Source organism: Marmota flaviventris, chromosome X (assembly GCF_047511675.1).
Source record: "Marmota flaviventris isolate mMarFla1 chromosome X, mMarFla1.hap1, whole genome shotgun sequence".
Classification (NCBI taxonomy): domain Eukaryota; kingdom Metazoa; phylum Chordata; class Mammalia; order Rodentia; family Sciuridae; genus Marmota; species Marmota flaviventris.
Window position 1 is genome coordinate 61,253,335 of NC_092518.1, and position 22,469 is coordinate 61,275,803.

The following is a 22,469-nucleotide window of genomic DNA, read 5'->3' on the forward strand; positions in this document are numbered from 1 at the left end:
GGGCATGTATAAGTTATATATGTATATGTGTATATATACAAAAAACACTAAGGCTATAATTCCTTCAGTGGACACAGGACATGATCAAGCAACACACAGAATTTTTTTTCTTTAGTGGTGCTAGAGACTAAGCCCAAGGCCACCCACATGCTAAGCATAGTTCTACCATAGAACTATACCCTCAGGTTGAAATTTTAAAAAAATCAAATTTAATCAAAGAATCACCACAGGTGGAACATGCCTTTAATCCCAGCAGCTCAGGAGGATGAAGCAGAAAGATTGCAAGTTCAAAACCAGCCTCAGGAACTTACTGAGATGCCCATCTCAAAACAAAACAAAATTAAAAAGGCTAGTGATGTGGCTCAGTGGTAAAGTGCCTCTGGATTCAATCCCTGGCACCAAAATAAATAAATAATAAAAGAAGTACAAATGAAAAGTACCTAGATAACTTTTTTGCTTGTCAGATTAGTAAATATTTTATAAATTATAATCAATGTTGGCAGCTATCTTTCTCACCCACCTATAAAATGGATAAGTGTAAATTCAGGGCTGGGGTTATGGCTCAGTGGTAGAGCACTTGCCTGGCATATGTGAGGCACTGGGTTCAATTCTCAGCACCACATATAAATAAAATAAAGGCACATTGAGAACTAAAAAAAATTTTTTAAGGTGTAAATGCAAATAACCCTTTTGGAAAATATGCTAACAAAATGCATCAAGAGCCTTAAAAGCCAGGCATGGTAGTACATACCAGTAATCCCAGCAATTTTGGAGGCTGAAGCAGGAGGATCACAAATTCCAAACAAGTCTGGACAATTAAGCAAGACCCTTTCTCAAAATAAAAAATAAAAAGGGCTGGGGATATAGCTCAGTGGTACACCACCCCCAGGTTCAATCCCCAGTATTGAGGGAAAAAGAGAGAGAGAGAGAGAGAGAGAGAGAGAGAGAGAGAGAGAGAGAGGGAGGAGGGAGAGAGGGGGGGAGGGAGAGAGAGAGAAGAAAAGAAAGAGCCTTAAAAAGTTTCATGCTCAGAAATAAATAAGATATGTATAAGGGCTGGGGATGTGGCTCAGTGGTTAAGCGCCCCTGGGTTCAATCCATAGTAGTAATTAAAAAAAGAACAAGAGATATGTATTAAATACTGACAAGAATGTCAACATAATCAAAAAATGTAAATCAAAAAATCAAAACAATAGTGACTTCAATTTAGCAAGACCCTGAACAACATAGTGAGTGAGATCCTGTCTCAAAATTTAAAAAATAAAAATAAAACCTGGGGATGTAGCTCAGGGGTAAAGTACCACTGGGTTTAATCTGCCTGCCAAAAAAAAGATTTTGTTGAATTATCTGCCTACAATGCTCTCATTTTGCCAAAGATTACAGGTACATGCCTGTAAACCTAGTGACTTAGGAGACTGAGAGAAGATTATAAGTTCCAGTCCAGCCTCAGCAACTTAGCAAGAAGCTCAGTAAATTAGACCCTGTCTCAAAAAATAAAAAGAGCCGTGGATGTAGCTCAGTTGTAAAGCACCCCTGGGCTCAATCCCCCCAAAACAAACAAACAACAATAAAAACTGCCCCAGTGTTAATAAGGTTGTAAAGAATGGGTCCCTCTCAAGTACCGTTGATAGAACTCCAAATTGATGAGACTACAAATCTCTTCAGAGAGCAATTTGGATATAGGTGCAAAATTTTAATATGCATCCTCTAATTCATCAAGTCTAAATCTTAGAAATATATTTGGGCCAGGCATAGAGCTGAATGTCTTAGTATCGGTTTCTCAGGAGGCTGAAACTAGAGGATCTCTTGAGGTCCCAAGCTGGAAAAAAGGCTAGGGAACAGAGTGAGGCCCCATGCTAAAAATAATATATATATAATATATACACACACACACATATGCTGAAAAATAATCATAAAAGTGGGCATAAAAGCATATACAACAGTATTTGTAGTATAGCTTATAACAAGGGAGTATAATTTGGTACATTTTCAACTTTTCATATTCATCCATTGTTCCTCATTCTTTAAATTTTCTAAGCTTAGGACACTTTAAAGAATGGTACAATGGGTCTGGGGTTGTGGCTCAGCAGTAGAGCACTCGCCTAGCATATGCGAGGCCCTGTGTTCGATCCTCAGCACCACATAAAAATAAATAAACAAAATAAAGGTATTGTGTCCAACTACAACTAAAAATATATATAAAGAATGGTACAATGATCAGCTTACCACCGAAAGTCTATTATTAGTGTTTTGCCATCCTAATTTATCTATGTACAAAAATCCACACACAAACATGGTTTTTGTTTGTTTGCTTTTGTTGGGTTTTTTTTGTTTTGTTTTGTTGTTTTTGGATACAGGGATTGAACCCAAAGGGCACTTAACCAAAGAGCCACATCCCCAGCCTTTTTAATTTTTATTTTGAGATATGGTTTCACTCAGTTTCTTAGAGCCTTCCTAATTTGCTGAGACTGGCCTCAAACTTGTGATCCTCCTGCCTCAGCTTCCCAAACTGCTGGAATTACAGGCATGTGCCACTGTGCCCAGCTTGTTGCATCATTTTGAAGCAAATGCAAATGTCACAACATTTTATTCTCAAAGCAAGTATCTCCTATGTTCCTATAATATCTTAACCAAACCTAAGAAAATTTCCTAATAATATCTAATATCTAGTCTATATAAAAAATTTTTCAATTATCACCAAAATGTCTCTTAAATCTATTTTTATAACCAGGACCAGACAAGGTTTGTAGGTCACATTCGGTTGTCATATACCTAATTGTGGCCTCACTCAGTATTTCCTTCTTTAAGATTAGAAAATTTGCCTTGCAGGATGTTCTTTTATTTTAGACTTGTCTGAAAATTTGCCCTTTATGCTTTCAGTGTCTCTTTTTGCATTTTGGGTTAGAATCAGCAATGTGCTAATATTCTCAGAGAAAAAAAGAAATTAAGCCAGACATGGTGGCATATACTTATAATACCAATGACTCAGGAGACTGAGGAAGGAGAATGTCAAGTTTAAGGCCAGCCTTAGCAACATGTCAGAACCCTGTCTTGAAATTTGAAAAAGGGGTTGGGGGTATATCTAAGTTGTAGAGAGCCTTTGGGTTTAATCCCTGGTATCAAATAAAATCTACAAAAAGAGGCTGTGGCTCAGCAGTGGAGTACTTGTCTCGCATGTGTGAGGCCCTGGGTTCAATCCTCAGCACCACAAAAGTAAAATAAAACGGTATTGTGTCCACCTACAACTAAAAATAATATTTAAAAAAAATCTATTACAAAAAAGAAAAATGAAAACAAAAAAAAATAGTTACCCAATAATTCCACTTCTAGGATTCTTTCCTAAGAATCTAAAATATTAGATTCTCAGAAATCTAAGCTAGGGTGTATATATTCACACGTTGTAATCTGACTTACAATGTTCAAAAGTACAAAAAAACCTGTATGTTGAAACAATGGAAGATTAGTTAAATAAATTATAACATATCTATGTGATAAAGTATTATAAACTCATTAAAATGTTTATAACAAAATAATGGTATGGGAAAAGAGACATTGATTCACTCTCTACAACCATTAGCTACCACCAGCCAGCCCACATTTATTGAAAACCTTGCTAGCTCACCATCATTATACACAGTGCCTTCATATTTTTTCTCATAAAAGACCCCATGGGGCTGCATGCTGAATGGCTGGGAGGCACGGTTGTAGAAGACCACCTGGATGATGTCACCCACCTCAGCCCGGATCACTGGCCCTGGAAAATAGGAAGGGGGAGACAATGAGAAAGAAGACAAACATGAAGGAAAGAAACTGAAAGAGATGAAGGAAAAGAAAAGGTAAGTGAAAGCAGAAAGAACTCTAGTCTTGACAAGAAAGAATAGGAATAATCCATTCCAAATATATTGCAATTTACAATTATAAAAAGCACTGTAAAATCCACTATCTCATTTTTATCCTCAAATATCATTCTAAGGCATACAGGGCAGAGGTTATTATCTCCAATTTACAGATGAGGAAACTTCAGCTCAGAGAGGTGGAATTGACATACACAAATTCAAATGGCACGTTAGTTGCAGAGCCAGGATCTAATGCCAGGTCTTTCTCCCAATCACTGTCAGATCCAAACCTGTTTCCCCTAATTTTATTATCCGAGTGGGTTATCTCAGTCTTAAACCAATTCTAAGTTAAGGTAATTATTATATTCTGTCTCCAGGTCCTGGACTAGCTAGTCTAGTCACAGCTTCTGAACTTTTCTATGCTTCACTACTCACCCCACCTCTAACATATTTGGGTCACTTTTAAAGCCAACGAAAAGTACCAAGAAATCATGTAAGCATTTATGCTGGCTCTAACCTAAGGTCAGAGTCTCTGGCTTGGTTTTCTACTCAATTTCCATACCTGAAGCTCTACCTCTGCTCAAAAACTGAGGACCCATCCTGAGCCCAAGTCAAGACAACACCTTCATACTCTACTTAACTTCTCTTCCTTAGAGTGAATTTCTCTTACTTATATTATTCTATCTTTCCGGTATATGGACTATTATCCACCCTAAGGATCTAGAATAAACTTGACACACGCTTGTCTCCAGAGTTTGGCTCATTACGGTACTTTCATTTCCAAAGTTTTGTCCCATCTGACCTATTCTATTTCCTGGTTCCACCAAGTGACTAAACCACATATAATCTTGCTATAAACTCTTTCAATACTGTGCTATCAACCTTCTGAATATTTTCTTCAAGGTCAGACTCTAAGCTTATTTCTGCAACCTTCACCACAGCAAGCACATCTATATGTCATACCAATCTGCTCCTGGTCCAAGATTGCCAAATATCTGAACAAGCTTACTGCCTTATACCTTTCAGGAATGACCCTAGAGAAGCAATTCTAAAAGTATGGTCTGTACAAAAGTGGCACTAGAATATATTACTAAGAAACGATCAGTAGTAAAGTAAGTATGAGAAATTCTATAAACTCTATGTCTATCTTGGAGATTCATGATGAACAAAAATAAATTCAAGGCTCTTGGAAATCCTACAGCAAAGATCACTATTTGACTATGCTTAACCTAGTGTTTTTCAAACAAATTCAGATCCATAATCCTTTTTCACCACTCTCAGGTTCTAGTTCCCATATCCTTCTTACTTCTCTGACCTAGGCAATAAATTTTATTAATTAAAATCTTGCTCACAAAAATAAATAAAATATTGCTCACCAAGGATTCCAAGATGCTTATCTTCTTCCAGTTGCAACTTCTCTTGGAATGTCTCATCTTGGAAGGCTTCATATCGAACTTTCCAGTAAGTACCTCCAATTCGAGTGGAGTTCTTCTGGAAGAACTTATCTGAACCACTGGCATATAAGGAGATAAATGTCTCACAACTTCACTGACCATCAAATAGATCCCACCTCACCCTTAATCTTATCAAGTTATGGACCTTTATGATTAGAAGGACCTCAGAGATCTTCCAGATTAATTCCCACCATTGAAGGTATCTCCACCAATAAGTGATATATGGCTTCTGTTTTAACCTTTCCAAAGACAAAGAATTCATTTTCAGAAAATATAATACCCTTTACTATTAGATAATTTTAATTATGGAAGTTATTCTTTATCAGGAGCTGGGATATTATTCCTTGTAAGTACTGGAATCAGTTCTGCCCTCCCAAATTACATAGCCTATATCAGTGTCCTTAATTATCCTCAGGTACTCCGAATACTTTCTCTCCTTAATCAAGAATAGCACTGTCCAGGGTCTGGGGATGTGATTCAGTGGTAAAAGGGCTTACTTAGCATGCTTGAGATCCTGGGTTCCATTCCCTAGCACCACAAAAATTAGGCAGGAATGGTGGCATGTGCCTATCATACCAGCACCTAAGAAGATGTGAGGCAGGATCAATTCTACCCATGAGCTCAAGATGAGCCTGCACAATATAGTGAGATCCCATCTCAAAATTTTTAATAGGCTTTCACACCAAAATGAAAGCCCACTAAGTGGGCAAGCCCAGGTGGTGACTAGATAACATTCTGAAACTCAAGTGCCAACTTGCCTTACTTTTCTTCAGACTCACTTCATTATTTCCTCCTGAAAGGATAAACACTAGGGCTGGGACTGTGGCTCAGTGGTGGAGCACTTGCCTAGCATGTGTGAGGCACTGAGTTCGATTCTCAGCACCACATATAAATAAATAAAATAAACGTCCATTGACAACTAAAAAAAATATTTAAAATGAAAAAAAAAGAATAAACACAATGGATGCCCGAGGAGTTTCCCCTATGTCCTCTCCTAGTAATCTACTATGTGCCTGTTCTGTGAAAGAACTGGTGTCACCAAATGTGGTGGCATACACTTATAATCCCAGATACTCATGTAACTGAGGTAAGAGGATCACAAGTTCAAAGCCAGCTTCAGTAACTTAGCAAGACACCAAGCAAATTAGTAAGACCCTGGCTCAAAATAAAATATAAAAAGGGCTGGGGATGTAGTTACTGATAATGTGCTTGTCTAGCATGAGTGAGGCCCTGGGCTCAATCCCCAGTACCACAAAAGAAAAAAAACAACCTGGCATCGCCAATTACCTAGTAAATTGGTATAACTGACATCCTGGCTACAAAATAGGACACTAACTTCCTGCTCAATTTGTCCACATCTGTGTCATGGATGAGGCAAGAAAACCTGGAGAAATCCCTCCAAAAGGATGGGTATGGAATAGCTATACCCAAAATCATAGAGTGATTTTTATAACCCTCCTCAAATGCTTCCTTTGGATTATGCAAAAAAAAAAAAAAGGAAGGAACAAGGAAGTAAGTAATGGATAAAGTAAAGAAGAGCTAGAGAAAAGTCATTTCAACTCATGCAGGAACTGGTCCCACCTGGGCTTTCATTTCTGAATATTTCCAGGGATTACCGCAGGAATGGTCTCAAAATATGTTTGGACCCTTTGCTGCAGATATGACATAACCTTACCAAAAGCTTTGCTACCTGTAGCTTCCCCAAAAGCAAGCTCTCCCAGGGGCCAAAAAGAAATTGGCTAACAGTAACCCTAGCCAGACAATCACTGTGATCCCCAAGTGAAATGAGATATTTCTGGAAGGGAGATAATAGATGTTCAGGCAGGGATAGGAAGAGAAAGCCCTCGGCCTCTTACCTTCCTGGCTCTCTCAAACTTTTCCCAGTACTGCCATCACGCCCCATTGGGCCATAGTCCCATCGAATCTCATGGGCCTCAATGAAGTACCGCCGGACTTTGCCTGTAAGATGGTCCACAGGAGGAGCCGTGGAGCAAGAGTTGACCTTGTAGAGTGCCTGCATGCCATCTGCAGGAAGAACATCATGGCTGATCCCATTCTACCAGGATTTCTACCCAGAGCACTCAGCTTGCTCCTCTAATTGTTTTTTCCTCCCACCCTGCACTAATCTTTTTACCCAACATCAAAATGGGCCACTTTCTCTCCTGGGCACATCAAATTTAAAAGAGAGATAAGCTGAGCATGGTGGTTGATGCCTGTAATCCCAGCTACTCTGGAGGCCGAGTCACAAGGATCACAAGTCCAAGGAGAGCCTCCGCAACTTAGTGAGACCCTGTCTCAAAATAAAAAAAAATTTAAAAGTCTGGGGAATATGTAAACTCAATTTTATAATTCAAAAAACTTAAAAACATGAAAGTATGATATGAATAAAGTGAAAGAAGAAAAACAGAAGCATTTTTTAACTACATTGAAACATATCTGGTATAAAATTCAATGAGTGGATAAATAAAAAAAGGGGGACTGGGAACCAGGTGTGCGTGCTCATGCATGTACTCCCAGGGACTGAGGAGGCTGAGGCAGGAGGATTATAAATTCAAGGCCAGCCTCAGCAACTAAGTGAAGCCCTAAGAAACTTAGTAAGACCATGCTTCAAAATTAAAAATAAATAAATAAATAAAAAGGGCTGGGATGTGGTTCAGTGGTTAAGTGCCCTTGGGTTTAATTCCTAGTATCAAAAAAAAATGGGGGCTGGGGTTGTAGTTCAGGGGTACAGTGCTTGCCTAGAATGTGTGAGGCACTGGGTTTGATCCTCAGAGCCACATGAAAATAAATCAATAAAATAAAGGTATTGTGTCCATCCTCAAGTAAAAATATTTTTAAAATGTACATTAGAATTCTGAGATGTAGCCAGGTACAATGGAACACACTGTAGTCCCAGCTACTAGGAAGGCTGAAGCAACAGGGTCACAAGTTCATGGCTAGCCTGGGCAACTTAATTAGGCCCTATCTCAAAGTAAAAAATAAAATAGAATGGGGATATAGCTCAATGGTAGAATACCCACTAGGTTCAAACCCACATACTACCAAAAAGAAAGCAAAGAAAAAAAAAGAAAGAAATATAACATATGGCTCCGCTCAGTGGCTGCTCCAGAGGCTGAGTCCAAAGGATCACAAGTTCAAGGCCAAGCAAGACCCTGTCTTAAATTTTTTAAAAAATAGGGGGCTGGAGTTGTAGCTCAATGGTAGAGCACTTGCCTAGCATGTAAGAGGCACTGGGTTTGAACCTCAGCATCACATTAAAAAATAAAGAAATAAAATAAAGGTATTGTGTCCATGAACAACTAAAACTATTTTTTAAAATAAAATAAAATAATTAAAAAGGGCTTGGAATGTAGCCCAGTGGTAGTATATCCCTGGGTTCAATCCACAGTATCAGGAAGTAAGAAAGCAAGGAAAGAAAGAAATCTGAGATATGAAGAAAGAGAAGGAAAGGATATTCGTTTTTGTTGACTACATATAACAGGTCCTCTGTCAAGTGCTTTACATGTTATTGCTATTAATCTTCTTAACCACTTTTTGTATACTTTTAATGGTCTCCTTTTACACATGAATAAAGCTAAGCATTAGAGAGGCTAATTAACTTTCCCGAACTGTATAGCTAGTCAGTGGAAGTGTTTAGACTTAAGCTCCCATCTTTTAAATACAGATCCTGGGTGCTCCTTTTCTTCTCTTATATCCACTATCTTCATCACATAATTTCCCTAGTCTGTCAGATTTAAAATCATATTAATATCTGTAACCTAATTACAGCTCTATGAGGATGGAATGAATCATTATTACCATCTTCCAAACTTATCAAGGTGGGTAAGCAAGTGGTGTCACTAGGATTTGAATCCAGATCTCTCATTCCTAGGTCCATGCTGTTCCATTATTATGTTGCATCCCTAACCCAAATCCATATTTGCCCTCTTACCCAGGTACGTTTTGGACCAAGGACAGATCCTAGATATATGGAGTACATGTAACTGCCCTCTATTTTCTCAAAGCTACACCCAGGATTTCATTATCCTACCACTCTGTAACTCCTCACCTTCTCAAATATTTCACATATTCACATAGAACTTTCCCAGTAACCTCCTAATTCATCATACATCAAATAATTCTAGAGAGTAATAGCTAAATATTTTAGAGGCTATTTAGACCAACTCCCCCATTTTACAAAGGGGCGAATGAGTACTAGAAATGGGAAGGAACTTGACCAAAATCATTACAGTAAATTTTTCATAAGAATGAGTTTACAGGGCTGGGGATGTGGCTGGCATGCGTGCGGCCCAGGTTCGATCCTCAGCACCACATACAAACAAAGATGTTGTGTCCGCCGAAAACTAAAAAAAATAAATATTAAAATTCTCTCTCTCTCTTAAAAAAAAAAGAATGAGTTTACAACTCAAAATTTCTAATCACTTATCTAGTGCTCTTTACATTGCCTCGTGTGTTTTTTCTCCCCTCTGATGATCCTTGATGCACAATAACATTACTTCAACTATTTTCCTCTGACACAAAACCTTATAGCCCTCTTGCTGTTAGGTCCAAACTAGAGTGTCATTCATTACTTTCTCTCTGAAACTTCATTTCAATACTCCATGATGACCTGCAGAAACCTTACTCTCCTTTAATCTGCCATTCTGAGCACATTTAATCAACTGAAAAAAATTCCAGACCTTAGTTCCTTTACAATGCTTAGAAAAAAAAAGAAAAGCAGCCTGAAAGCCTACCTATCCAACCATGGGCCATCTTCTATTCAAGAAGGGGAAGCTTAAACCCAAAGAGATACATGTCCAGGTTACTTGGCAAGCTAATGGCAGAGCCAAGAAAGAACCTAGGGACCCTGACTTCTAGTTTAATGTTTCACCATTTATACCAAAATGCCTCTCCTGGAAGACCTATCTCATGGCCCCAACCCAGAAGCCCAACCTTCTATCAACAAGTATTGACTCCTCATTCCTGTATGCCAAGAATCGGAAATGGTGGATCTCACTTTGCAAGTGACTGTTCACTTGACAGCTAATTAACCAAGTGCCAAGCTTCTGAGGAACCATCTCAGCAGTCACAAAAGTAGCTGGAAAGATGTGAGCCACATCAGTGCGGTGTCCACGGGTGGTCAGCATCTGTCCATGGAAGAAAGCTGTGTGGACATCCACTTCATTGCCCATGCCAAATAAATGCCAGGCCACATGCTTCTGTGCACACATGCTCAGCTCTGGTAAGTTCCCAAAGACAAAGCCATTGATTGCTGCAAAAGAAAACCCAAAGGAAATACCAGTATTAGAAAAGGACAAACCAATGGAGAAGCCTTTCCATCTGACAACAACAATTGATAACATTTAAATGAGGTTTTGAAGAACACACTGTACTGACCATACATGCATTATATCATTTAAATATTACAAAGAGCTCCGGGAAGTACACAAATATCATTAGTGTCATTCAAAATAGTGAGAAAACCAAAACTCAAAAAGGTTGAAGTTACTTTTCTCTAAAGACCACAGAGCTATTAAGTGGGAAAGCCAATATTCCAAACCAGCAATCTGAGGAAGCTCTCTGGGGAATGGGGTCATTTTCCTGGCTGTTCCTTCCTTTCAGGTTTTCCTTTCAACCCTTTTGAAATTTCCACAGGACAAGTGTCACATTAGCAGACTAATTATAATGGCTATTATAATCAATTGTTATAAAGCCCAAGAGAAATCTGAACTGCCTAAGCCATCCTTTACATCTTTCCTCTGAGCATTCAGCTCCTCTTGAGGCTGTCTGGCTTTGAGCCCACCCCTGTCACCAAAGGTAAAACACACACACACACACACACACACACACACACACTTCTTTAATTAACAAAAGCAAAGCCAACTTGTTTCTATTCTTAAAATCAGTTCTCTTCTCATGCCTCTGGGCTTTCGTGTCCTTACTTTGTTTTTAATTTAATTAATACAGCCACTTCCCTTATAAACATAAGCCCAGAATAGGATGGGGAATATAAGCAAGTATCTTGAAAGCAACCATTTTTCTCCAAGTGGAAAATTCTTCCAGCTTATATTTTCTAAAAAAACAGAGTGATATTAATTAATTGTATTAGTGAGCAACACTCACTAAAGTAAATAAGGGCACAGAATATGACTTTGGAATCAATAGCTTTGGCTATTCCACATTATGAGGCAGGGTAGCCTAATAGCAGGAACATAGTCCACACAGAGATCAGGGATGGAATTTTAGCTGTGGCCTTGATCTGATTCATAATGCTGGAAACCTCCCTGTCTTCCACGCAAAACAGAGAAGCCATCTACACCTGGTCCTTGTGAGCATTAAGAAGAACCAAGTATGTGTAACCCCCAATGGAGACTCTCCATCAGTGTCTACTGTCACAAGGTAGCCACTTCACTGGAGCTCACCATGCATCCTGTTGCTGTCTTGAAAGGCCTCATCTTCTTTGTCCACTGAGGCAGGGTCTGAGCAGTAAGTGGCAATGTTCTCATCAAGGTGCCAGCTAAGGTTCTCATCCACCACACTGAAGAGCAGGAAGAAACTATGGTCCACATCCTGCCGCCGAGGAGGGGCATTCCCAACCAGGGTTCCTAGGGCAAGTATGAAAGTTGCTCTTAAAAACCTCCTTAGGCTGGGGATATAGCTCAGTTCGTAGAGTGCTTGCCTTGCATGCACAAGGCCCTGGGTTCAATCCTCAGTACTACAAACAAAAAAGAACCTCCTTTCCAGGGCCAGGGGATATAGCACAGTTGGTAGAGTACTTGCCTTGCATGCACAAGGCCCTGAGTTCAATTCCCAGCACTACAAAAAAAGAAAAAAGAACCTCCTTTCCTTAGCAAAAGTAAGCTCCAAAAAGTATTCAGAAGAAAAGAATAAGAAGAAATGGGGCTTTCAAATTCTGTTAGCAACAGAAAAGCAAAAATAAAGCCTTCCGATGCTAATTTCCATTTCCAAACTCCCTCCCACCATCCTTGCCTATGTTTTCAACACAAGGCTTGAACCTGACCATACCCTGCCATACCCTAATCTCCAGGCCTGACTATTCCTTCAGCATATCCTATACCCAATCAAGTTTTTAATCCTTAGCAGACCCTGATGGGCACACTTTCAATCCTGTCCTCACCTATACTCTTACCATATTTCTTACTTCAAAGTGACTAGACTCCCATTATCACTAATTTGAGTTTTAAAAGTGAAATAAGAGAGGCTGGGATTGTGGCTCAGTGGTAGAGTGCTTGCCTAGCACATGTGAGGCGCTGGGTTCAATCCTCAGCACCACATAAAAATAAATAAAGAAAATTAAGGTATCATGTCCAACTACTTCTAAAAAATAAATATCAAAAGAATGATATAAGAAACAAATTTGTGCTCCTGTTTTTGTTTGGGGGGGGTTGGTTTTAGTTTTGGTTTTGTTTTAGAGAGGGAGGAAGAGAGTTCATGAGGGAGTAATGGAGAACCAAATATTCCAAATTACACTGTGTTCATGTACAAATATACCACAATGACTTCCACTTATGTACATAATTATAATTCATTAATTAAAAATAATAGGAGTATAGCTATTGATCAGGGGAGGGAGGCAGGAAGGGAAAAGTAAGGTACTGGGGAACAAAATTGATCAAATTATATTACATGCAAATATGGCATAATGAATCCCAGTATTGTGCATAATTATAATTCACCAATTTAAAAAATCAATTTAAATCCAGTTGTAGTGGTACACACCTATAATCCCAGCTACTAGAAGGCTGAGGCAGGAGGATTACAAGTTCAAAGTCAGTCTCAGCAACTCAGCAAGGCCCTAAGAAACTTAGCAAGATCCTGTTTCAAATTAAAACATAAAAAGGCCTGAGGATGTTGCTCAGAGTTTAAGCCCCCCTGGGCTCAATTGCTGGTACAAAAATAAGCCAATTTAAAAACATAATGGATAGAAAAAATAATGGAAAATGAGTTTGGCAGGGTTGTTTCTATAAATAAACAAGGGTGATGACATAATACTCCTCAAGCCACTGCCCAACATGAAGGTAGTTCAACCACATCATTGCTTCTCTCAGATGTCGCTAACTGTATCTCATAGTTTATCCTAGGGGCCTGTACCTTTTTTACAGGTGACAAGGGGTCCAATGAGGCCAGTGGCAATGTCTCGTGGAGCATCTACATGAGAATGGTAGATCCAAGTGAGGCATGCTGGGTCAGCACTGGTGGGTGCATGACCTTCTGGAATGGTCCAGTTGTAGGTATGGCTACCTCCTGGGGGAACAGAGTCATCAGCTTTCAGCAGCCCAGAAGAACCATCTGGATACAAGGAACCTAAAGAATGAAAGTGTACATGCCTAGTATCAAGGTGAATGAGAGGGAGCATGGCAAATACAGAAACCAAGAGAAGGCAGACATATAGGGCATATAGGTCCAGTCTTGAGGAACATTAGATTCTAAGGTCCAGTACAGCAATCTTCATATCCTGGATGCGTGATGAGATAGCCATTGGGGAAGAAGCTGTGGCAGGACAAAGTGTTACGTGGCCTACTCTAGTAGTGCTCTAGTACAAAGCAGAGGCCAGCATGGAAGCAAGAGAGAAATCAGAATTCCCTCCCTTCAAGCACTCACTTTGGAAAACAAAATGCAGATAAACAGAATTTCAGTCTAAAGATTTAATGGCCAAATTAGGATCTTCTGTCTTTGTTCCATATCAATTACTTTAAATTCTTATCATTTCTTTATAGAGAGAACATTCAAAATTCTCCTTTGCAACTCTTGAAATATACAGTTCATTATTGTTAGCATAGTCACCCTGCTGTACCATAGAAAACCAGAACTTTTTTCTCCTAACTGTAACATTGTATCCATTTAGCAACCTCTCCTGAACTCCCCTAGCCGGCTGCTCTTTCCATTCTATGGTGACTAAAGTCTACTCTCAACTTCTATGACATCAACTGTTTTAGATTCCACATGAGTAAAATCATGAGGTACTTGTCTTTCTGTGCCTGGTCTAATTCTGTGCATGACTGGTTCCTTCATGTTGTAACAAAAGACATGATCTCCTTTTTAGGGGCAAATAGTATTCCATTGTATATACATACTACAATTTGTGTGTGTGTGTGCGTGTGTGTGTGTGTGTGTGTGTGTGTGTGTGTTGCTGACAATGAAACTTACGGCCTTATACCTGCTGGGTAACCGTTCTATCACTTAGACACATCCACAGCCCTATACCACATTTTCTTTAAAAATTCATCTGTTGATAGCCATTTACGATGATTTCATACCCTGGCTATTGTGATAAGTACTGCTATAAAAATAGAAGTGCAGGTGTCTCTACATCCTGCTGATTTAATTTCCTTTAAGCACATACCCAATAATGGGATTGCTAGATAGTAGGATAGTTCTATTTTTAGGGTTTATTTTTTGTGGGTTTTTTTTTTTTCGGTTGGTTGGTTTTTTGTTACTGGAATTGAATCTAGGAGTGCTTTATCACTGAGCCACATCCCCAACCCCTTTTTTTTTATTTTTGAGACAGAGTCTTGCTAAGTTGCTGAGAGTCATTAAGTTGCTGAGGCTGACCTCGAAATTGCATTCCTCCTGCCTCAGCCTCCCAAGTTGCTGGGATTTTACACATGAGCCCTACCACACCTGGTCTATTTTTAGTTTTTGAGGGCCTTTCATACTTTTACATAATACCTGTATTAATTTACACTCTCACTGACAGTGAACATGTGTTTCCCCTTCTCTGCATCCTCACCACAAAGTAAGTAGGGTCTTCTGACTTACCTCTTTATTCTCCTCACTCACTTCTGTATTATAGGCCTCTAGGCCTTAAATAGTGGGAGAAGCAGAAGAATAAACCATCAGGGTACAGTTGTGCATGCCTATAATCCCATTAATTTGGCCAACTGAGGTAGGAGAATTTCAAGTTCAAACAAGGCCAGCCTCAGAAACTTAACAAGCAGCCCATATCTCAAAATAAAAAGGGCTGGTGGGGCAGCTCAGTGGTGAAGTACCCCAGGGTTCAATCCCTAGTAACAAACAACAAAAAATAAATAAAAATAATTTTAAAAATTGAAAACTATACCAAAAAATAAGCCAAATTCCCTCTTTAAAGAATCTGGACCTTGGGGCTGCGGTTGTGGCTCAGCAGTAAATCGCTCGCCTAGCACGTGTGAGGCCCTGGGTTCAATCCTCAGCAGCACATAAAAATAAATAAATAGGGGCTGGGGTTGTAGCTCAGTGGTAGAGCACTTGCCTAGAATGTGTGAGGCTCTGGGTTCGAGTCTCAGTACCGCATATAAATAAAATATAGGTCCATTTACAACTAAAATAAATATATAATTTTTAAAATAATAAATAAATAAATAAACAAATGTATTGTGTCAGCTACAACTAAAAAATACTTATGAAAAAAAGAATCTGGACCTTTTAGAAAACTATGTAATTAAAATAACACTCCCTATATTCACAGCACACTTCACTTTTCAAAGTATACTCAAATATTCTACTGAAATGCTATTCAAGCACCTATTTGTGATTAAAAACAAAACAAAACAAACTGTAGCTGGGCACTTGGCACACACCTGTACTCCCAGAAGCTCAGCAGGCTGAGGCAGGTAGATCATACCTTTTAAGACTAGTGGGCAATTTAGTGAGACTGTCTCAACAGAAAAATGAAAAGGATTTGGGGATATAGCTTCCTGGTAAAGCACCTCTGGGTTCAGTCTTCAGATTGTATCTTCACATTGCTGATAAGGAATCTGAAGCCTAGAGAGGAGCAGTGACTTGCTGAAGTCACACAATGTATGAAAAACAGAACTGATGCCAGTTTCCAGCAATGTTTACTATGAGCAAAGTCTTTGCCACTTCAGATAAATAAATAAGAAAAGTTCATTCTTGTTCCTAGCTCTTCCTTCTCACATGGCAATAAAGGAAAAATATTTGTTGCTAGTGGGAGAAACAAAGGATGAACTGGTTTACCTTCTGAATCTTTCTCATAGAAAACACCATGGGGATGGATAGTATAAGGACGAGCTGCAAAATTCTTCAGGTGGATAAGGATGACATCCCCCACCTCACCATGTAACACTGGCCCCAAGAAGCCCAACCAGTCAGGCTGGGCTACTTCTTCCATGTATGAGTCATCCTTGTATTCTCTATAGATGGTCTTCTTGTAAGTGCTCCCAATCCGGTTCTTATCTGACTTGAGAAAACTGGAAGCCACTCTGGGAAAGAAGAAAAGAGAGTTACAATATTTTTCACCATCTTCAAACTGCTGGAGGTTCCATTTCCAGAGAAGGCTGACAAAAATGTTTCCAACTTTGTTTAGGACAAACAAGAGGAAACCTTTAGGTTTAACTGTGAGAAAAAATGTGAAGTTATAAGTTGAAGCATATGAAATTAATGATATTTGACCATTTTCTAACCACCTCAAATGGTAATTTCATATGGTTCAACCTGATATATAGTCATGGAGACTATTGCACTGACTCTTTTGAGTGATCAATTTCCCATTGATGTGGTTTTAGCATCATCTTGCTATATTTGGAGAGCCTTAGAGCATAGTGGTTATGACCACAAATTCTAGAGCCAGGCCACTTGGATTAAATCCCAGTTCTACCACTTCCAAATTTGTGGGATGTGGAACAAGTTATTTGTGTTCAATTTCCCCATCTGTAAAATGAAGATTATCACTGTATCTAAGTCAGACAATTGTTATTGGTGACAAAAGGATTAAAATATAGGGCCAAGGGTGTAGCTCAGTGGCTGAATGCATGTTTTGCATCCTGGATTTTATTCCTAGCCCAACAAGAAAAAAAGAATTAAAATATATAAAGAATTTATGGAGCAGGGCATGATGATGCTTTTGTAATCCTAGTGACTCCTGAGGCTGAGGCAGGAGGATTACAAGTTCAAGGCCAGCCTCAGCAATTTAGTGAGACTCCATCTAAAAATTTTTTTAAAAATTTAAAAGGGCTGGAGATGTGACTGAATGATTACATTCCCTGGTATTAAAATATATTTTAAAAACTAAGAATTTAGGAGCAGGACATGGTGGCAAATCTGTAATCTCAGCCACTCAGGAGCCTGAGGCAGGAGGATCACAAGTTCAAGGCCATCTTTGGTAAATTTAGACAGACCCTTCACAAAATAAAGGGCTGGGATGTAGCTCAGTGATTGATACAGTATTTGCCTGGCATTGGCAAGGCTTTGGGTTCAATTCCCAGTATCACAAAATAATAATAATAACAATAATAATAATAACAAATACTAAAGAGAGTCAGACAGTCCTTGGAAAACTGCAAAAGCTCATTAAATTTTATTGCCTCAGGGATGAGGACAGCAAAGTTATTCCCTCAAGGAAAATTTTAATACAATGACTGTGACTCCAAAATTAAATGGGTGGATTGTGTCAAAAAAGACAATGCTTGGGTCAGGTGTTACCACAGAGTGCTTGCCTACCATGCATGAGATCCTGGGTTCAGTCACCAGCATCATAAAAAGAAGTAAAGTAAGAAAAGAATAAAATGCAGAGCTGCTATTCCCACGATAATTCTTCAAGAGAGCTCAGAAAAGTTATAGTGAAGTTTAAAAAACTCTGAGGCTTTGGAGAAATAAAGTGAGTCATGATAACAAAACATTCTTTAAAACATTCATTAATACTGTCCAACAGATATTTGTGGAAAACCAGCAAGTTTCTAAGATCAAGAAAAGTTAGCCAAAGAGCTGGAGATATGGCTTAGTGGTAGAGTGTTTGCCTAGTATATACAAGGCCCTGGGTTTGATCCCCTGAACAGAAAAAAAAAAAATAGCCAGGGCTGGGTTTGGTGGCACATGCCTTTAATTCCAATGACTCAGGAGACTGAGGCAGAAGTAACGCAAGTTCAAGTCCAGCCATGATTAGTGAGGACCTAAGCAACTCAAAAAGACCCTGTCTCAATTTTTTTTAAAAAAAGTGTTGGGATGGAGATGTAGCTCATTGGTAAAACATCCCTGGGCTCAATCTCCAGTACCATAAAATAAAAGTAAAAGAAAGGTTGATCTGTCATTAATCCTGTGAGAGGCAGAACAGTGAGAAGAATACCAGCCTTGAAACTACATTACCTAGTTTCAAATTCTAAGTCTTTATTATTGTAAGACTTGGACAAATCACTTGACCCCAATGAGCCTCAGTTTTCTTATCTATAAAATGAGGACATTGGGGTTGAGGATATGGCTCAGTGATATAGTACATGCTTAGCATATGAAAAGCCCCAGATTCAATCCCTAACACTGCAATAAATGTATATACATGCATATACCTATACACATATCATACTTACATATGTATGTATGTGTGTGTGTGTGTGTGTGTGTGTGTGTGTGTGTGTATATATATATATATATATATATATATATATATATATATATATACTTTTTTCATACTTACTTTCTAGAGTTGTTGTAGAAATTAAAAGAGTCAGAGTTTGTAAATGTCTAGTATGGTACCTGCCACAGAGTGTTACATTAGTGATAACTATTACTATCATTTCCTTCCTTATAAGACTTACCTTATAATCCCCAGTACCACAAAAAAAGACTTACCTTATTTTTTCACATTTTCACATATCTAAAATCAGAATAATTTCACCAAACTATGGGAGGATTACTCCACCACACACATGTCTCAAAAACTATATGTATTCCATGTTTTTTAATAAGTCTATTAGAATCAAGGAAATATGGAATTATCTTTAGGAGTCTAAAAATGCTGAGGCACCTTGGTATGGAAAAGTAGACTTCAAATGATCCTGAGTTAAGTAGCTCTCTTCCCAGGAAGCCAGCTTCTTTGTGTATGGCCTAGAGAAATTGGGAGCTGGCTGCTACCACATCCTGGGAAAGGATCCTCAAAAGGGCATCTCTGCTGGGTGTAGTGGCACACACCTATAATCCCAGCAACTCAGGAAGCTGAGGCAGAAGGCTCAAAAGTTCAAAACCAGCCTCAGAAAGTTAGTGAGGTCCTAAGCAACTTAGTGAGAACTTGTTTCAAAATAAAAAATAAAAAGGGCTGGGGATATGGCTCAGTAGTTAATCCCTTCTTGGGTTTAATCCACAGTACCACAAAAAAAAAAAAGACAAAGGGTACCTCTTAGCCAGGTATGGTATTACACATCTGTAATCCCAGCTACTCAGGAAGCTGAGGCAGCAGGATCACAAAGTCAAGACCAGCTGGACAACTTAGGGAGACCCTGTGATAAAATAACAAATAAAAAGGGCTGGGGATGTAGCTCACTGGTAGAGTACCTGCCTAGCAAGTGTTAGGCTCTGGATTTGATTCCCAGCACCACGCACGCGCACACACACAGCAAAAACAAACAATAGGCCATTTCCTAATATCAGTGGTGTCCCCCTCCATCTACAACTCCAACTCTAATACCATAAGAGATTAAACTTACGAGTCACTGTCCAGAGTCTGGTTTGTAATAACATTTCTTCCCTTGGGAGCATAGTTCCACTGTACATCCTGGATGCCCAGGTAGTAGACTCGAGTGGCCCCATCCGTCAGTAGAGGCCACAAGGATTGCATAAACAACAGAGCCCAAAGGAGGTGACCTGGCTCCATGGGCCACATTATTCTGGCAAATGAAAGCTGCTGGTATGAAAGAAAGAGAAGAAAAGGGTTTTGCATGTGTCTGGAAAACTGAAGAGACAAAGGCCAGATGGAGTGACTAAAAGAGCAAATCCCAATTAGCCCAGTTTCTTGATCTTACCTGATTCCTTTCAATTCAACAAATATTCAGTGATCTCTAAAGATGGGATATTGGAGGACAAAGTTAAAAAGTCACCTGTACTGCAAGTCACGTATCACTTCCTTCAGAACAGAAATCTTAATTTTGTTCCTTCTAAGTATAGAAGGAAAAATATGCTCTGGCCCAGGGATCAGGAAAGAGGCACCAAATGTCTGATTAAGTCACATAGACTCACTTGGTACTTATATCAAGTCACTAATTCTTCTTTTGCCTGTTTCCCATAGGCAAAAAGGGAAGACTCATTGCTGCCACTTCTCATCATTTGTAAATTGTGTTGAGAAACAAATAAAAATTCATCAAAAGACATTTACAAGACCCAAAATAGAAACAGCCAAAATGTTCAAGAATACTAAAATGATGAGTAAATTGCATTTTATTCATACAATGGAATTCTATATGGCAATAATAATAAACAAAAGTACAACTGCTTGCAATATGGATAATTCTCACAAATGTAATGTTGCAGAAAGAAATGAGACACAAAAGCATAAATACTGTATTGCTTATTTGATATAAAATACAAAATCACAGAAAAGTAATTTATGCTATTAGAATTAAGGATGGGGGTAGAGGGGGAGGGTAGTTCAGTGACAGAGCATTTGCCTAGCATATGTGAGGCCTGGAGTTCCATTCCCAGCACCACAAAAGAAGAAGGAGGAGGAGGAGGAGGAGGAGGAGGAGGAGGAGGAGGAGGAGGAGGAGGAGGAAGCATTAGGGAAGAGGGTAAATGCTTCCAATATCTGGTTTCTTGAACTATATGCCAGTTAGATTGTATATTAATTTGGTAAAAATATATTGACCTATAAAGTTAGGATTTTTGCATATTTTGCATGCATTAACATGTAAAACTTCAAAAAAGTTTAAAATGAGGGCTGCAGTTGTGGCTCAGTGGTAGAGAACTTGCCTAGCACATGTGAGGCACTGGGTTTGATCCTCAGCACCCCATAAAAATAAATAAATATATTTTTTTCAAAGAACCAGCTTTTTGTTTTGTCAGTTTTTTGAATTGTTTCTTTTGTTTAAATTTCATTGATTTCCCTGACTTCCTTAACAAGTCTCCTAAAGCTCAAGAAATAAAATCAAGAACTAATAAATGGGATGGACTCAAACTAAAAACCTTTTTCTCAACAAAAGAAACAATCAATGAGTTAAAGAGAGAGCCTACATTTTGGGAGCAAATTTTTGCCACACACAAGTCAGATAGAGCACTAAACTCCAGGGTATATAAAGGTCTCAAAAAATGTAACAAAAAAAAAAACCAATCAATAAATGGGCTAAGGAGCTAAACACACACTTCTCAGAAGAAGATACACATTTGATCAACAAATATATGAAAAAAATTTCAACATCTCTAGTAATTACAGAAATGCAAATCAGAACTACTCTAAGATTTCATCTTACTCCAGTCAGAATGTCAGTTATCAATAATACAGACAACAATAAATGTTGGTGAGAATGTGGGGGAAAAGGCACAGTCATACACTGCTGGTGGGACTGCAAATTGCTGCAGCCAATATGGAAAGCAGTATGGAGATTCCTTAGAAAACCTCAAATGGGGGGGCTGAAGTGGTGGCTCAGTGGTAGAGTGCTTGCCTCACATGTGTGAAGCACTGAGTTCAATCCTCAGCACCATATATAAACAAATGAATAAAATAAAGGTCCATCAACAACTAAAAAAAATATTTAAAAAAAGAAAACCTGAAATGGAACCACCATTTGACCCAGCTATCCCTCTCCTTGGTCCATATCCAAAAGACTTAGAACACTATAGTAACGCAGCCACATTAATGCTTATAGCAGCTCATTTCACAATAACTAAACTGTGGAAGCAACCGAGATGCCCTTCAATAGATGATGGATAAAGAAATGGTGGTCTATATAACAATAGAATGTTACTCAGCATTAAAAGAGAATAAAATTATGGCATTTACAGGTAAATGGATGAAGTTGGAGAATATCATGCTAAGAAAAGTAAGCATATCCCAAAAAAAAAAAAAACAAAGGCCAAATATTCTTTCTGATAAATGGATGCTGATTCAATAATGGGAGGGACATGGGGAAATGGAGGAACTTTGATGGGGCAAACGGGGGAAAAAGAGGGGTGAGGGTATGGGGGCAGGAAAGATGGTGGAATGAGATGGACATCATTACCCTAGGTACATGTATGACTACACATATAGTGTGATGCTACATGGTATACAACCAGAGAAATGAAAAGTTGTTCTGCAATTGTACAATTAATCAAAATGCATTCTGCTGTCATATGTACCTAATTAAAATTAATTAATTATAAAAATAATAAAAGAAAATATTCTAAATATTAAAATAAATAAAGTTATTTTAAAAAGTTTAAAATGAAATAAAAAACAAATGAGAGAGCTGAGCATGGTGGCACCTGTAATCCCAGCAACTTT

General features: G+C 38.6%; 1 protein-coding gene across 1 annotated transcript in view; it reads right to left on the reverse strand.

The window, feature by feature from the left end:
• Positions 1–19,892, reverse strand: part of Heph (hephaestin) — a 71,466-nt gene extending 51,574 nt beyond the window's left edge. The window contains exons 1-8 of the mRNA XM_027935795.3: positions 19,702–19,892; positions 16,247–16,491; positions 13,382–13,594; positions 11,692–11,874; positions 10,287–10,541; positions 7,147–7,315; positions 5,213–5,349; positions 3,623–3,754 (exon numbers count right to left, since the gene is read on the reverse strand). Of these exons, the coding sequence (XP_027791596.2) occupies positions 3,623–3,754; positions 5,213–5,349; positions 7,147–7,315; positions 10,287–10,541; positions 11,692–11,874; positions 13,382–13,594; positions 16,247–16,491; positions 19,702–19,877 (1,510 nt within the window). The 5' untranslated portion in view covers positions 19,878–19,892. The remainder of the gene's footprint in view (positions 1–3,622; positions 3,755–5,212; positions 5,350–7,146; positions 7,316–10,286; positions 10,542–11,691; positions 11,875–13,381; positions 13,595–16,246; positions 16,492–19,701) is intronic.
• Positions 19,893–22,469: the final 2,577 nt, after the last annotated feature.